At 49.3% G+C, this 16,953-nt stretch overlaps 1 protein-coding gene across 1 annotated transcript in view; it reads left to right on the top strand.

The window, feature by feature from the left end:
* Positions 1-9,307, top strand: part of SUN5 (Sad1 and UNC84 domain containing 5) — a 32,150-nt gene extending 22,843 nt beyond the window's left edge. The window contains exons 6-12 of the mRNA XM_006881690.1: positions 705-739; positions 1,533-1,641; positions 3,954-4,032; positions 5,396-5,511; positions 7,414-7,581; positions 8,070-8,156; positions 9,176-9,307. Coding sequence (XP_006881752.1) covers positions 705-739; positions 1,533-1,641; positions 3,954-4,032; positions 5,396-5,511; positions 7,414-7,581; positions 8,070-8,156; positions 9,176-9,307 — 726 coding nt within the window. The remainder of the gene's footprint in view (positions 1-704; positions 740-1,532; positions 1,642-3,953; positions 4,033-5,395; positions 5,512-7,413; positions 7,582-8,069; positions 8,157-9,175) is intronic.
* The last annotated feature ends 7,646 nt before the right edge of the window (positions 9,308-16,953 follow it).

Here is a 16,953-nt window from a genome sequence, read left to right as displayed (position 1 = left end):
GATGGATGGATGGATGGATGGATGGATGCATGGAGGGATGGATGGATGGACGGATGCATGGAGGGATGGATGGATGGATGGATGGATACATGGATGGATGCATGGAGGGAGGGAGGGATGGATGGATGCATGCATGGAGGGAGGGATGGATGGATGGATGCATGGAGGGATGGATGGATGCATGGATGCATGGAGGGATGGATGCATGCATAGAGGGATGGATGGATGCATGGAGTGGATGGGTGCATGGATGCATGGAGGGATGGGTGGATGCATGGAGGGATGGATGCATGGAGGGATGGATGGATGCATGGAGGGATGGATGCATGGATCAATGGATGGATGCATGGAGGGATGGATGGATGCATGGGTGCATGGATGCATATTTGGATGAAAGTAGATTAACATTAAAATAAAAGGACAGAAAATGGGCCTATAAAAGGGAAGTAGATTAATAGTAAGATAAATGGATAGTAAATGGACAGATAAAAGGAAAGGTAAGTCTGAGTTTGGATAGATGAGTAAGTGGATGGATGGATGGATGGATGGATGGATGGATGGATGGATGGATGGATAGAAGAGAACATGGGGAGGTGAATGGACGTATGGATTTATGGCTGTGGGAGAATGGATGAATTCATCTCCATTGGGCCCAGATTAGGCTGTCTGAAGGAGATCCCTTGCTTTTCTCAACACCCCACCAGGATGACAACATAAATGGTCCACTGCAAACCTTGAGGTAAGAGGATTCTGTTGAATGGTCCTATCACCACACAAAACCTAGAGCATAGAGTAAGTATCCGAGATGTATTGTCTAGAACTATGACTCTAGAAGCAGACCAACTCTACTCAAATTCCCACTCCACAATTTCTTCCTGGTTCACTTATGCAAGTCATTTCAGTTCTCTAGATCTTAGATTTCTTACACAATGAAACATTATACTTGCTTTGAGCAATTATGATCATTAATGAAGATGTAAAATAATAATTCCTGGCCGATAGTCAATGTTCAGTAGATGATAGACATTTCAACCAACAAGCCTCCTCCTGGTGGCAGCATTCTTAATTGCAGGCAAAATATTTGGACTATTTGGAGGCAAGGATTTTGAAGCTCCATCTCACATACTTTGGGCATGTTGCCAGGAGGGACCAGTCCTTGGAGAAGGGCACTATGCTTGAAAGGGTGGCAGGTCAGTACAGGAAAGGAAGACCCCAGACAAGATGGATTGACACAGTGACTGTGATAATAGGGGCAGATATGTCAGAGACTGTTCTTAGATCGCTATGATTCAATGGCACGTAACAACAGCAAGTTTTGAAGGAATGAGCTGGGTTAAAGATATTAGAGTTGCAAGAAAGCATGAATAAGCTTGTAGATAAGAATCTGCTGAAAGGGGCCCAGGGATGAGCCCAAGAGAATAGCAGAATAAAATGTTAGTTCTTTGAGAGCCAAATGACAAGGAAAGAACCTCAGAGAGACAATGGCAGCACCATAACAAATTCAGTTCATGCTCTCATTCCTTCCTGAAAAGGATATACCAGGAAAAGGTACGACATCACTCTGGAGAAATCCAAGACCTCCGAGGTAGCATGAACCAGCTCATTGCCAAGCTCCAGGAGATGGAAGCAATGTCAGATGAGGTGAGGTTATTTTGCACCACTAAGCACCTATCTTCTCTCTTTGTCTGATTCTCTGTTTCCAGGATCCAAAGTGATCTTTTTCCCCTTGCTTTCTTCCTTCATTTTAATGGAGCACATCCCAAGTAATTTTCTGGAAAAGAGTTAAAGAGAAAGGATGTTTATAGTTTTAGAATGTCTGTGTTTGAAAAGATTCAGTCTTTATACTTGATTCATAGTTTGGCTGTGTATAGAATTGTACAAAGAAAAGAACTGTCAGCATTTTTAAGAAAGTGCTCAAATGTATTCAAGTTTCTATGACTGCTGTTTAATCACTCTTATTATTAGTCCTTTAAGTGTGATCTATTTTTTAATCCATAGAAATATGTAGAAAATTCTTTTTGTCTTCAATGTTCTAAGTTCATCCTGTTTGTGGGTTTAATGCTTACTGAATCTAGATATTAATGTCTTTCAGTAGCTTTGGAAATTTCACAACTATTGTTTCTTAGAATGTTTCTTCTTTCTGACTCTCTCTTTTCCTTCTGGGACTCTAAGCACACATATATTAAAGTTTTGCACATATGCCATATTGCAACATGATTTCTATACTATTATCTGATTTTTTTTCTTTTTTCTCTATGTGCTAAAATGTTGATAATTTCTGTTGACCTTTCTTCAAACTCAATCATAATCATGTATTCTGCTCTGTTCAATCTGTGTTGAACCCATTCATTTTCTTCTTAATTCCAGTTATTGCATTGTTTGACTCTTGGATATATTTTTTCCATAGATTTTTATTCTATGGTAAAATTCTTCATCATTTCACTTGTCATCAGTCTTTTTCTTTATAAAACACATTCATCGTGTTGTTGATTGTCAAGCACAACTCATAGTGACCCCGTGAACAAAAGGCCTGAAGCTCCTCTACACCATCAACTTATATCAAAGTTCATAGAGTTTCCAGAGGCATGTTGTTTAGGAGGTGGATACCACTCCTGCTTACAAAACCTGTCATAGTATGTTAATGGTTGGATCGCCTGAGATGCATAGTGACCATACAGCAGCTCTGAGCCCTTCCCTGGCTGGAGCCAGTCTCACTAATTCTGACACATCAACCTCTATTGCCCCAGTCACTGTATCAATCCATCTCATCTGAGGTCTTCTTCTCCTGCACTGTCCATCCACCCTTCTGAGCATGATGTCCTTCTCCAAGGACTGATTTCTCCTGGCCATGTGCCCAAAGTAAGTGAGGATGAGCTTCAAAATCCTAGCCTCTAAGGAGAGACTTGGTTTCACCCTCTCCAAGATAGACCTATTTGTCTTCTTGGCAGTCCATGGTATGTTCAAGACTCTTCTCCAGCACCACAACTCGAAGGCATCTATTCATCTTCTGCCATGCTTAGTCATTGTCCAAGTGTGTTTCTTACCAGTTGGGGGATCTTGGACAAGTTACTTCTTTTTTTTTGTAAGTTTTAATTTTATGTTGGTTGGCCTACAAAAGTCATATACATCATGTTTCACACTATCCTTCATTCACATTTTATTTCATAAAATCATTCCCATTATTATGTTTTATCAAACTAATCACCATTGAGACAAGTTACTTCCTTGTGCCTCAATGGTCTCCTACTGTAAATGAGGATAATAATAGTACCTATTTCCTAGGATTGCTGCAATGGAATGTGCGTGAATGTATGAGAAGCTGATAATACTCCTGGCACGTAGTACAGGCTTTATATGTCTTAGTTCTAATATTCTCAACAGTCCTGGGAACTGGTAGTTATAATCCCCATCTTACACATCTTAAGAAAATTAAGATTCAGGGAGTACAATGACTTTCTCAGCACCTCAAAGCAGCAAAGGTCTGTATGACTCCAGAGCCCATGATACACTGTGGTGCTAGAGGTGAAAGCCTAGGTAAACTTGGTGAGTAAAGAGCAACACGAGGTGCCACTGGTTCTGTGTGGCCCAGAGTTCCGCATTGTATATAGCAAATGGGCTTCCAAGGTAGAGGTGAGCAATTAGGAAGGAGAGATTATCTTGGGAGCCACATATAGGTGTGAACATTTATCTGTGGACCATGATCTGTAAGAACACACTTGTGTTGTTGCTGTTACTGTTGTTATGTGCCATGGAGTTGGAATTGACTCACAGCTGACCATTTAGTGAGTTTGGAAATCACATGATAAGAAATTGCTCATCTTTCTCCCTCAGAGCAGCTGGTAGATTCAAAGTGTTTATCTTAGGGTTGGTGATACAACTCTGTGCCCACTAGGCTATAAGGACTCCCTAAGAATAATATACTAGTGCAAAGCTTCTATTTTCTCCCTTCTCAGAAAAGAATGGCCCAGAAAATAATGAGGATTGTTCAAGGAGATTACATTGAAAAGCCAGACTTTGCCCTGAAGTCGATAGGTGAGTGCCCATTACTTACCTAACTCAAGTTTTCTCAGAAACTCTCCAGAGGGTGAATTTCTGTTCTGATCCGGAGCTTCTCACACACTGCTTCTGTTTCTGGGAAGTTTGTCCTCAGAGCAACCTCTTCTCTCCATCTGGGTTTCTTGCTCTTTGTTTTCTCCTGGCACCTGGGGAGGTGAAGGAAGGAAGCACCGATCACTGTCTCTGCCTCTCCACATGCCCTTTCACCCACTCACTTTTTCTCCAAGCCTAGCCTCTGCAGTATGCGAGGCACTGGGTGCTGGGTGCTGAGGGCACAGGGGTGAGTAGCATAGAGCTGCCCCTGTCCTCTGCGACGGGGTAGAGGGTGCCAACCACTTAAGCAGACCAACACAAGCTAGAAATCAGTGTTGAGAGAATTAGAGTAGATGTATGGGACAGATGGGTCTTGGTCAGAGAGAAGCCTCCCAGGTGAGTTGAGATCTGATGGGCAAAGAGGAAGCAGATGAGAAAAAGGCCTCTGTGAAGCACCAAAAGAGCAAAGGGGTGAAGGACTGGTGGAGTGGACCAGGCTGGAATGAGGGGCACTCTAGTCAGATATTACTACTGACACAAGCACCTCTAGACATGCTGGTATGTGGAATCAAAGGGCATCAAATCAACCCCTGAATAACCTTGTTGTTGTGTGTAGTCCAGTAGGAACCAACTCAAAACTGACCCAGCAGTGGGTTTTCAGAAGCTGCAGCAGAGGAGACTGCCTATCTTTCTCCCTTGGAGCAGCTGGTGTATTTGAACTGCCTGCCTTTAGATTAGCAGTGCAGCTCTTTACCACTAAGTTATCAGAGCTTCCTTGAGTTCACTTGGGCCTCATTCCACCTCTCAGGACTGTAGTTCCCTCCACTGTAAAAGGGGCATAATAACAGGAAGAAGGCTGGAGTATAGTCTGTGGCAGGCACTATTTGCAGAGTACGTTAGTCTATTAACTCTCCATCACAACCACTCTACGAAGTTGTTTCTGTCGCATGCAGTCGAGTCAGAACTGATTCCCTGCTTACCCTCCAGCAGGTTTTCAGAGGCAGTAAATCACATGGGAGGAGACTGCCCATCTGTCTTCATCCTATGAAGAGAATGTTATCAATAGCAATACTGCTAATACTAATATGAATATTATTACCACAGCTGGGAATTTGATTATACCCATTTCCCAGATGAGAACACTAAGGCCCAGAGGGGTCAGTAATTCCTATCATATGTTAGCCTGGCACATAATGAATGCTCCAGCATTTTGAGGTCTCCTCCACTGGGCATCAGTTGGAGGTGGTCTAGGGAGGGAAGCTGCTCACCTGTGGACTAACCCCCCCACACAACATTTCCCATGCAGGGGCCACCATCGATCATGATCACACATCAGACACGTACAACCACGATAAGGCCCGCTCCTACTGGAACTGGATCCGACTTTGGAACTATGCACAACCCCCGGATGTGATCCTGGAGGCAGGGGCCGGGGCACGGGACGAGATGGGCAGAAGGCAGGGGCTGAGGGTGGGGGTGTGGTCAGGAGTAGAGTCTGAAGACAAGAATAAGGATTTGGGTAGGGGGTGGGGATCAGAGACATAGGCTGGGGTGGAGTGGAGTAACAGCAAGGAGTCAGGGACAGGTCAGAAACAGGCCAAGGAGAGGAGGTAAAGGGCAGAGAATGGGGGCAGTTGATAGGGCAGGGGCAGGAAAATTCGGGGACAAGGGCAGCAAGTGGGTACAGAGAGCAAGGCAGCTGTAAGGAGAGAGGCTGGAGAAGGAGAAGGTCAGGGACAGTACCTGCTGTGATACTGGAAGGGGCTTCCCTTAAGATCCCTGAAGACCTATGAGTCAGGGAGCCCTCAGGACCACCCTGGATGATAGGCCCTGAAAGCCCATTTTACAGCAGAGGAGACTGAGGCTCAGAGAGGAAGCCAAAGGAGAGAAATTGGGAGCCCTGAGCATATTCTGTCCTCACTACACTTGCCTGCAGGACATACCTGGTCACAGGGAGTGACAGAGACAGGATTCAAACTTGAGCTCTTCACCCCTTTAGAATCCTGCCTCATAGGTGAGGAAACTAAGGCCCACGGCTGAGCACGTCCTGGTCCAGGTCCTACCTGGAGGGCCTTTATTTAGCAAACACTGCTGAGAACCTTACTCCAACAGCCCATCCTGGACAACATAAGGACAAGGCCACTTGTGCACAGGCCCCACTCTTCTGCAGAGTCAAGATCATAGCCAGGGGTTGGAGCAGCAAAGCCTTCTGGGTCGAGATGGCCAAAGACAGCAGATGCTGTCAGGCAGAGAGGAGGGGCCAAGGCCTGCCAGACAGTGGACCAGGTGCAGGCTGAGTGGTATGGCAGTGCATGAGGTGGAAAGAGAACTAGAGAGGAACAGGGCCAGGCCTGGGGACAAAAGGCTGGCTTCTGTCAGGTCTGGAGCTGAGAGGAGAGGACCAGCTCAACTGTCTCCAACTCTGTCCTTTGATGCTTCAGGAGCAGGGCCAGGCGTAGGGACAAAACACTGGTTTCTGTCAGGTCTGGAGCTGAGAGGAGGGCCAGCTCAACTGTCTCCAACTCTGTCTGTTGGCCCTTCTCCACCCATCAGTCCCCTCATCATCTGATCCTCCTCCGCACTGGGCCTCATACATGCCGCTGTGTTTCTGGAATCCCCTTCCCTATCTTCCCAGTTAACTCCTACACTTTCTCAGCCTCAGATGCTGTCAGAGGGCTTCCCTGACGCCCACGGATCCCTGCACTTCCCCATCCAGCATATTCTGCTCTAGAAGACGACCAACCTACACTCTGTCTCCACGATGCTTAGAACCCGCTGGATGAACATTCTTACTGTGTGACTTTTCACCCAAACCTCTTTGTTTCTCTGGGATGATGGAGGTGTTTTGTGGGCCGCTCTGTGATCAGATTTCCTGGGCTGCGCGCTCAGCTCTGTGTGGCTGCAGACAAGTCATTACTCTGCTGTTTCTCAACTTCCTCATCTATAAAATGGGCATACAATGATACCTACATCCTAGGGTGGTTGTGAGACCACATAAAGAACGATGGGAAGGATGAAAGAATTAAAGAAGGAATGGGGGCCCCAGGGTAGAGACTGGAAGCTAGGAGACCCGAGTAGAGCCTACCTCACTGCATTGGGCTGTGGCGAGGCTCATTCTTAGCGCAGGCAATCAGAGAGGCTCTTTCAAGGGGATGACACTGGAGCCGTGGTTGGTAAACAGGAAGAATCTAGATCAATCAGGAAAGCCGGGGGGGGGGGGGGGGGGGGGGGGGGGGGGGGGGGGGGGGGGTTCTAAGGGAGTCAGGTGGGTGAGCAGCACTCCTTTGCCCACCCAGATGACTGTACTACCTCTGTCTTTTCCAGCCTAATGTGACCCCTGGCAATTGCTGGGCCTTCGTGGGTGATCGCGGCCAGGTGACCATTCGACTGGCCCAGAAGGTCTACCTGTCCAACATCACACTGCAGCATATTCCCATAACCATCTCCCTGTCAGGCAGCCTGGACACCGCACCCAAGGACTTTGTCATCTATGTGAGCATGACCAGGAGGGTGCAAAGCTTCATTTAAGCCCCAACCACACTGCGGGGCTGTTCTGGGCAGGGGTGGACAGGGTCTGCACAGTTCATGCAGGCTAGAGGGGGTGGCTGAGGCTTTGTGGAGGCTGGGAATGATGGGGTGGACCAGATCTCAGCCTCTAAGGGTATCAGACAAACAGAACTACTCTACTTGAACCAAAGATTTTTGGCAACTGAAGAGTCTTCTGGGACCTAATGGGAAATTACTGATAAGGAAATTAAAGTCCAGAGATGGGTCAGGGAAACACTCAAATCTCACAAGTCAGTGACAGAGTTAGGACTAGATCCCCAGCCTTCTGCCCCCTCTTCTCCACCCATACTCGGTGCCTCGGGGTAATGCTGTTCCAGTTGGTACAGAGCTCTCCCTCCATTCTGGGAGGACAGCCTCTGAAGAGCATGCCTTCATTCCACTCCTCCTCCCTTCTCCTTGGCCTCCTTCCACAGGGCATGGAAGACACTCTCAAGGAGGAGGTGTTCCTGGGCGCATTCCAGTTCCAGCCAGAAAACACTATTCAGACGTTCCCGCTCCAGGTAGCTAAGAAAAGACATCCAGATTGGGCACCTCCTGAATGGACATGCAGGCCTTTCCCCAGGGTCCTCACTTTATCTTCCAAGGATATGGGTTGGAGGGGGGCATAAACATTACTAACACACTTGACAAGCCAAGAAATCAAGGATTAGATAGATGGACTCAGGGTCCAGGGCAGAGAGCTGGACCCCAAGAAGAGCAGTTCAGCCCTACTTCCCCTACTCTGTCCAGGAGTCCCCTCTCTGCAACCCCAGGGACAGCAGGTGTTGGGCCGAAGGGGCCGCTCAGAGTTGGAGTTGGTGGCTCTGCACTGGGAAGCTTCATGATCTGCATTTAATCCAACCTCAGTGACATGAGTGGAAGCTGATGTTTGGAGGGAAGGAGCTGGGGACAGAAGTAGGGGCCACAGGGGCTGCTGCTCAGTGGGATGACAGTCCAGGCTTTGGAACCAGGCCAGCAAACCAACCACGAATTCTGTGTAATCTCGGACCACCCCTTCCTCTCTGGGCCTTAGCTTCCTTCTGTAACTCCCTGAAGGAGGAGGGCGTACATTGAGTACACACAGCACATTGTATAATAAGCAGGATCTACTTCCTGTTGATGGGGCAGCAAGGGGAGGGGGCTATGCTTACAGATCATCAGCCTCATCCCACGCGCTGGTAGGTAGGTCATCTAGATCAAGATCTCCTTTCATGTCCACATGGGAAGCAGACATTGCCATTCCCATTTCAAAGAGGGCGAAACTGGGACCACAAGTGGGCAATGGTCTGACCAGGCCCCCACAGGACACACATGGCAGGGACCCAGGGCTGGGATGTCTCCCTAAACACAGGACGTTTTCGCAACCAACTCCTGGCCTTGACATTGTCCATCCCAACCCCTGTACAGGATGTGCTATGTTTCCTTGGGCAGTCTGTCCCCCTCTTTGGGCCTCAGTTTCCACCTATGAAGTTCCACTTCTAAATGTCTCTCTGGCCAGGATCCTGGGGGCAAGCAGGTCCATGTCTCCTCTCTCTTGCAGAACCAGCCCCTCCGAGCCTTTGGCTCCGTCAAAGTAAAGATTTCAAGCAACTGGGGGAACCCACGCTTTACCTGCCTGTACCGAGTGCGAGTCCACGGTTCTGTGACCCTCCCCAAAAATGAGCCTAACTAGAGAACTAGAGCCCCTATCCCAGAGAGATTAAATTTATTCTTCACCCCCTGAGTGGTGTTTGGTCCCAAGGAATGAAAAGTGGGCTGATGGTCAACATCTGACGCCAGGATCTTTGGTGACTGAGCCTTCAGAGGTCTGCTTTGAAATGCATGGGTTGCACTGAAACACAATCAACTTGAAGGCAGCTGCTTTGTTTTAGGGGGTTTGTTTAACACCTGTACCACTGCAGACGCACATGATCTAAACGTACACAAGCTCTTTAACATATCTATTTGGTTGGGTTTTGTTGGTTTGGGTTTTTGTTGGTTTGGGGTTTTGTTTGCATGGTGTGCAGCAGGGCTTTTCTTTTGTTTTCTGCTTTATTTACTGCTTGGAAACAGTCTTTCCTGTAGCTTGTACACACAGTTTTCTGTCTCCCATTTCTTCGAGCCTTCTGTCTTCTGCATGGCATCACTTTACTGCTTGCCTCTACTTCAGCATTAGAGAATGTTTTGGTATTGCTAGGCTTAAGTAATCCTTCTATGTTTCTCTGTTTCAAAACCTTGGATGTTCTCACACACTTTCCTTTCTATGTAAACTAGAAACTGCTTGTCAGTGTGCACTTATAAAGCTCTGCAAGGCTGCCTCTGATTTCATGGATTACTGTTTTACAGATCACACCTCATGGTCACATCAGTTCTTTTTTCACTATCCCCCAGGAAAACACTGTCACTCTCTTCATACTCATCCTGTAGTTTTAATTTGGGGCATTTTACTGGTTTCAGTGTTGTCATAAATGTAATCTTTGCCCCTTACTACATTTTTGTTTGGGCTGCAGTCAAAGAAACTTCTGATGTTTTAACTCATGTGACAACCCTGCACCAACCCCACCCTCCTGAGAGTTCAGGCTACTTCTCCCGGATGTTCTAAGTGGACATGTACATCATCCTAAACGTTACTTAATCCACAAGCACACTCATAACCATCATCTCGTCTCATCCTTCCAACAGGGACAGAGCACGCCCACAAACTGACGGAAAGTCATGGTAGAACTGGGACCCTGACCTGGGTCTACCAGCCTCCCAAGCCCATGCTCGTTCTGCTCTTCCTCTTCCCAGTTATTCAGATTCTAAGAGGGTTTGGAAGGACTGACTGAATGTAACCAGACGACCTCAGTGCAGCCCCAGAGTGCCTTTAGATCAGCATAATGGATCACCTCCACTGCAGAGCCTGGCAGGCAGCTACTCAAGGCGGAGTGTTGTTATTCACATGAAGAGCACTCCACTTCGGCCTCAGCCCCCAGCCCACACCATCAGACTCTCTCTTCACCATCAGTTTCCCCTCTTGTGCACTTTCACACACTTTGTCCTCCAAGGTCAATGTTGGGATAAGCATTACCATTCACAGGTTTCACCCATGTCCTACAACAGAATCCTGCTTCTGCCCAAAAGTGGCAAGACCTGTACCAGCCAAGGAGGAACTCATTACTGAGGCAGCATCTGCACAATAAAGGTTGCCCATGGGCCTCGTTCCCGCCCACACCACTCCATGTCCACAATATACCAGACTGGCTGTGAACCAGGCCCCTCAGCCCACCTGCTGGACCAAGCAGAGGAGTGGGCAGCCAGCCAGCATGGGAGTCAGCTCTCTGAGGGCATAGCCGGAGGTACCCAGTGCCAAACCACCGCCCCCCAGGCCCCCAGAGTGGCGCCTCTGATAAACTCAGCTCAAACCCCAGGATTTTAGCTAATCCTGCTAAATCCTCAGACGCCAGGCCAGGCTGAGTGAACTGGGCTGGGACGGGCTAGGGCGGCCTCCAGTGCTCAGAGCGCTAGGCCCAGAGACCCTTGGACAGACAGCAAGAGACAGGCCCTGTGAGGAGAACTAGGCTACCCTGTGCTCTTTGAGGCCCTGTGATGAGAGCTAGGCTGCCCTGTGCTCCTTGTAAGACTTAGGGGAGCCACTAGTCCTCATCTTCTCACTGTAGAGGTGGCCAGAGACCCCCCAACACCCTGATGTGGAAGGCCTCGTTGACAATGGTAACATTATTTCTCAAACCAGATGAGGGTCATGTGGAGTTTATCTAGAGGCTTCAGAATCTGGCCAGTTTCCAGGCCACATAGAGCTTCCCATGAGCTTCTGGGCCTTGTTGTTGTTGTTGTGTGCCATTAAGTCACTTGTGACTCATAGTGACTCTATGTACAACCGCTCTGAACCCTGCTCTACCCTGTGCCATATTGTCTCTGACACACCTACGCTCATTACCCTAGTCAGAGTCAATCTGCACAGAGGAATCTCTTGTGCTGTCCCTCCATCCTCACAAACATAATGTCCCACTCCAAGGACTGGTCACTCCTTGCAACATGCCCGAAGTATATCAGACAGAGTTCAGAGTCCTTGTTTCCAAGGAACATCTTGATTTCACCCTCTCTAGGACGAACCTGTTTGTTCTCCTAGCAGTCCATGGTATGGTCAATACTCTTCACCAGCACTACAACTCAAAGGCATCATTTTTCCTTCTATCATTCCTAATCATTATGCAGTTTTCTGATGCATAGCAAGTAATTGCAAAGACCATGGCTTGGATCAGGTGCACCTTAGTCTCCAGACTGACATCGTTTCTCTGGAGAGGTCCCTGACAGCAGACTTTCCCAATACAATTCATCTCTTGATTTCCTGGCTGCTGGTACCAAGAGTGTTGTTCATGGAGCCAAGCAAAGGAAACTGTTAACAGTCTCAATCAAATGCAGCTCAGGGCCGCCAAGCACAAGGCCAGTGGGCAGCCTCACAGCAATAATTTTTCAGGTCTCTGTCCCCTGCCTAGGGCACTTAGTCAGAGAGAGTAGGGACAAGAGGCTGTTGGTCACTTGTTTGTCCCTGTCACAGCGTCAAGACCTAGGCCTGAGGATCTCCATCCATACTGTGTCTTTATTCCAAGGCCCAGAGGCTCATGGGAAGCCCTAGATTGCCTGGGAAATGGCCTAGATTCTAGGGCCTCTGGGTACACCCTACTCAGTTCAGTCTTTGCCTTCTCACAGCAGTGGTTAAACCCTCTCAGATCCTTCCTGTGGGGTTCTCTGAGGCTGGGCTTCCGGGAGAGGAGGACCTGGGCAGGGAGAAACCTGGGCTGCCTCCCTCCAATGGTAAGACTCTGCTCCCCACAGTAACTTAAGTCCAGAACAGGGCAAGGAGGGAGTGGGGGCCCCACCCTCCCTCCAGGGCTCTGGGACCCCAGGGAAGCAGAACCCCAAAGCCCACCCCCCAGGCCTCTACCTATAAATGCCCTTCTCCACCAACCCAGACCCACCAGTATCACCCCAGAGGCACACGAACCCTGCCCAGTGCAAACAGGTGAGCAATGAAATTAAAAAAAAAACACCTTATAAACACCGTTCACCATGTACACACACCCACTCGTCCCAGCAGTACTGCTGAGGCTGTGCACCCAGGGGTCCACCTATGACCACACAGCTTCCAGACATAGACCTTAAAGCTGGGCTGCCTCATTCTTGTGTCCCTATTGGTGGGGTGTCCAGGAAAGGAAAGTCTGGTGGGAGTGGGGTCTGCAGCTCTGGATACCCAGAGAGGAGAAGGCAGGTGGCCCCTTTGAGTGGGCCTGGCTGGGTCTTGTCTGCAGAATGTGGCTGCTCAGCCTGGGACCCCTCTCCACTCATCTCCACATTAGGTCACATAAAGAGGCCCAGAGTTCTCAGTAGAAGTCACAAGAGTCAGCGCACTTTTCATGACTGTGTCCCCCACATCAATTTCCTGCCCTCGTGGGCCCGCCCGGATGGTGCCAAGTGTCTATTTGTTCTCTCTATCTTGATAGAATTCCTTCCAAAAAGGATGTGGTTCTTCTAGTCACATGGAGCTGTTAACCCTTTTGCCCACCAACCTGCAGGGCAGGTCAAGAGCCTAGCTTTGTGACCTTAGACAAGTTGCCCAGTCTTCCTGAGCCCCAGGATTATTAAATAGGATCATTCCTGGCACAGAATTCCCACTCAATAAAAAGTTACTATAGTCTTACTGAATTCTCACAGCATATTATGAGGCAGGTTGTATGACTAAACCCATTTTATAGAAGAGAACATGAAGACTTAGGGAGACAGCCTGTCCCAGTCATGGGCAGAGTAAAAATTTAAACTCAGGCCCTTTGAGTTCAGGCTCTGATCAGCTGAACTCTGTTACCAGCTTAATGTGTGTGGAGCTTGGAAGATACATGGCTAAGATGCTTAGAACTCCCAAAAAAGATGAAGCAAATTAGTACTGAGGGCCTAAAGCATGTCTCCCCTTAAATCATGCCTGAGAAATTGGGACATGGGGGCTTCTCAGAGGGCATGCAGGCTTACTGCAAGGCCCCAAACTAAATCTACATGCTGGGCTGCGGCAAGGCCTGGCCCTCCTGAATGGAGTGTCTGGGCTGGTTTTGACAGCTGGGTGAAGGATCTAAGGAATTCAGAACTTCATCATCCACCATCTTCAAGGAAAAGGCTGCCCAGGATCAAGCCCCATCTCTTCCACTGTGAGGGGAATAACTTTATCCCCGCGGTTCTGCTTATTGGTATTTTCTAAGTTTTTTAGATTGAGCACTAATTTATTTCATTGGAAAGCAAAAGAGGTTTTAAATTGAAAGACAAGAAGTACCTGGTGAGAGGGTCTAGGTTAGGGGTGAGGGTCTGCAGGAGACACAGAAGGAGCAAGGAGGTCCCCAGAAGGTCTGGGTACTTCCTGGAAGAGGTGGGGAAATAAGACAGCCCCAGGGAGTAGGAGGTCACCAGGTGGAGGGAGGATGATACGAAGGAAGCAAAGAAGAGGGCCAAAGGCTGAGTGTGAGTCCCCATGCTACCCCTGCCCAACCGTGGTGACCTTAGGAGCTGGGTCATTAGAGCTGAGCCTGGGAGGCCGAGCCTGGCCAGGAGGACAGAGGGGCGATTCACTTGGTGATGGGACTCAGGTTCCCAAGGAGCCCCACAGGGCAGCTGCGTATCTCCCACATCCTGCAGACTGGGAAGGGAGAACCAGGCGGGGTACTTCACGCAGGAACAACTTAGACGTTAGTGTCCAGGCCAGCCTACTCCCCACCTGTTAATCCTTCAGGTAGGAGGCAGCTCATTCCTCCTGGGAGGATCATCAGGGCCAAGGGCAGATCCCTGTAGGGGAAGGGAGTAAGGTCCCTGGGGATCTTTCCCCTCCAACTCCCATCTCACCCTCCCAGGCCCTGTCCATCCCTCTCTCTTGAAGACCTTGAGGCAGCTCAGCCCTGAGAGACCGTCTCCCCTCATCCAGGTCCGAAGTTGCAGTCTTGGGGATGTGGTGGGGGTGGGGGAATGGGAGGAGTTGTCACTGTGGCTGAGAGCAGGCTGAGGTGCCCACATTCCCAGGGGCTGCTCTATCTCCCAAAGCCAGGGCTGCTGGGCTGCTGGGCTGCGGTGCCATCGTAGGGAGGGTGGTGTCTCAATGCCGGAAGCTGCTCTGCCAGTAGCTGTGGAGGCACGCTCCCCTCTGCAAGCCTCACTTTCTCTTCCAGCCAAAGCATCCCCTTTCCAGCCTTACAAGGGAGCGGCCCTACAACAGGGTCTTTCTCCACAACAGGTGCTCCTCCCCAGTGGCTGAGGGGCAAGGGGGTGGTGGGAGGGAAATCCATTGAATTGGGTATATTTATCAATTGAGAGACATCCCAAATTCTAAAACCTTTAAAACATATATATCATGATGTAATTATTAGGTCCCATCGAGTCATCTATGGCTCATAGTGACCCTGTGAACAGATGCCTGGCCAGGACTTGGGGCCCATGTCCCCTCCTTATCTTTGTTCACTCTCCTGAGCAGCTGGCCTCCTCACTGTTTTCAGGAAACACCAAGCCCATTCTTACCTCTGGATTTCAGTCCTGTTTCCTCCCTGCTGCCTCCCAAACAGACCTTCCAGAAGTGGTCCAGTGATCACAAAGTTCAAGAACCACTGGTCATACCAAAGGTCACTGGTGGCCACAGGCAGCCATCTATCCTCTCCCTTTTAGGGGCCAGGGGAAGACGATGACCATCACAGGATATGGGTGTGACTAGTGGACAAGGGAAGGGACGTTCACCATCATGGATCTCTGCCTGACTTGGTTCCTGAGGCGCAGCAGGCCACAGCCACAAACTCAGAACCCACCATCTCATCTCATGCACAGGAGGGCCTGTGGGCTCCATCCCACCCTCGGGGAACCACTACCCAGCCTGGCTCCCCGATCAAAGATCAGCTAGGGATGTCTCCTTCCCAACACTCCTCCAGGCTCCCTTCTCTGAAAAACTATTGCTCATTGCTCATTACATGAGAATCCAGACCTGTCCCCTTCCACAACAGTTCAGAACCCACTTGGCACAGAACCCAGAAAGAAACCCAGACACTCAGAGGCAGATGAAGACCTTGGTCTGCTGCCCCTTCCCTGAAGGCTCAGCAAAGGTAGGGCTCAAATAAAGAGGGGAGTCTTGTGTCCTCGCTCTCATCCTCCCACCCTACCCTACAGTCTGGGCTGATAAACAGAGAACACTCAAGTCCAGAAGAGGGAAGGCCCAAGGCAACTTGACCCAATGTGATTTACGGCCTGAACAGTTAACAGCACCTGATATGTGCCAAGTGCATAAACAGCAAACCAGATGACCTGGTCCTGTGTGTGGAAACTGACACACTGAGGGAAGAAAGCACTTTGCTAAATGGATGGGAAAATACATAAGAAGGAAGCATGGCAAATGGCTGGAGAGCGCAGGGGCGATAGGGGATCTCTGAGCATGAAAGAAGGCCCATTAGATGGGAGGACCACATCGGGCAAAGTGAACATCAAAGCTCCTGGCTGACTCTGAGCTTAGAGGCCCCCTCCTCCAAGAAGCCATCCTAGATTGCTTGTGTAGGTATCTAGTGCTTCTACACACTTTTCCATGAGACCCACTGTGTCACCCCTGATACCAAAGCTCAACACAGAGTATGTACCAGAAAAGGATCATCTGTTGGTTGAACCCCCAGAAGACATGCCACACTCTGAAGGAATGATGAATATCCCCTACAGGAAAGGGTTCCATCGTCTTCACCCCCAGGTCCCCAGTGCCAGATAGTGCTGGGTATATACAGCAGACCCTCAGCAAATGTTGAACAAATGCACAATCTGGGGAAGTGGTGCCAGATGAGGCCAGTGATGAGTCCCCACAAGCCCCTTGGTGCCTTGTGCCCAGTCTCCAAGTGGAGGGACACCCACTCTAGTCTGTCAGCTGAAGGTCATGACCCCTCAGCAGGGCCCAACCCAGGAAAGTGTTTCTGCTCCATTGGCTATCAATGGCTTCGCTCTGATGTGGGCGGTGTACTGTCAGGGGACAAACAGGAGGCAGGTGTCTTCCTGCTCCTTTCAAGAGAGACCTGGCAATGACTCTAGATCCTGGAGATGATGACTCAGGGGTGGGCCGAGCACGGCCAGCGTTGGTGAGTGTGTGAATGTGGGTATGTGGAGTGTGAGTGTGGAGTGTGAATGCAAACGTGTGAACACATGAATGTGGAGACAGAGACAGACAGAGGGGGAGAAAGAGAGAGACAGAGGGGAAGAGAGAGAGAGATGGGAGAGAAAGAGACACAGAGAGAGAGGGAGAGAGAGAGACAGAGGCAGGGTGGGGGAGGACACAGAGAGAGAGAGAGAGAG

The sequence above is a fragment of the Elephantulus edwardii genome, unplaced genomic scaffold (assembly GCF_000299155.1).
Source record: "Elephantulus edwardii isolate Elephantulus edwardi_28Jun2011 unplaced genomic scaffold, EleEdw1.0 scaffold00015, whole genome shotgun sequence".
Lineage (NCBI taxonomy): Eukaryota > Metazoa > Chordata > Mammalia > Macroscelidea > Macroscelididae > Elephantulus > Elephantulus edwardii.
The sequence above is the reverse complement of the archived record's forward strand: the minus strand, read 5'-3'. Positions and strand labels throughout refer to the sequence as shown.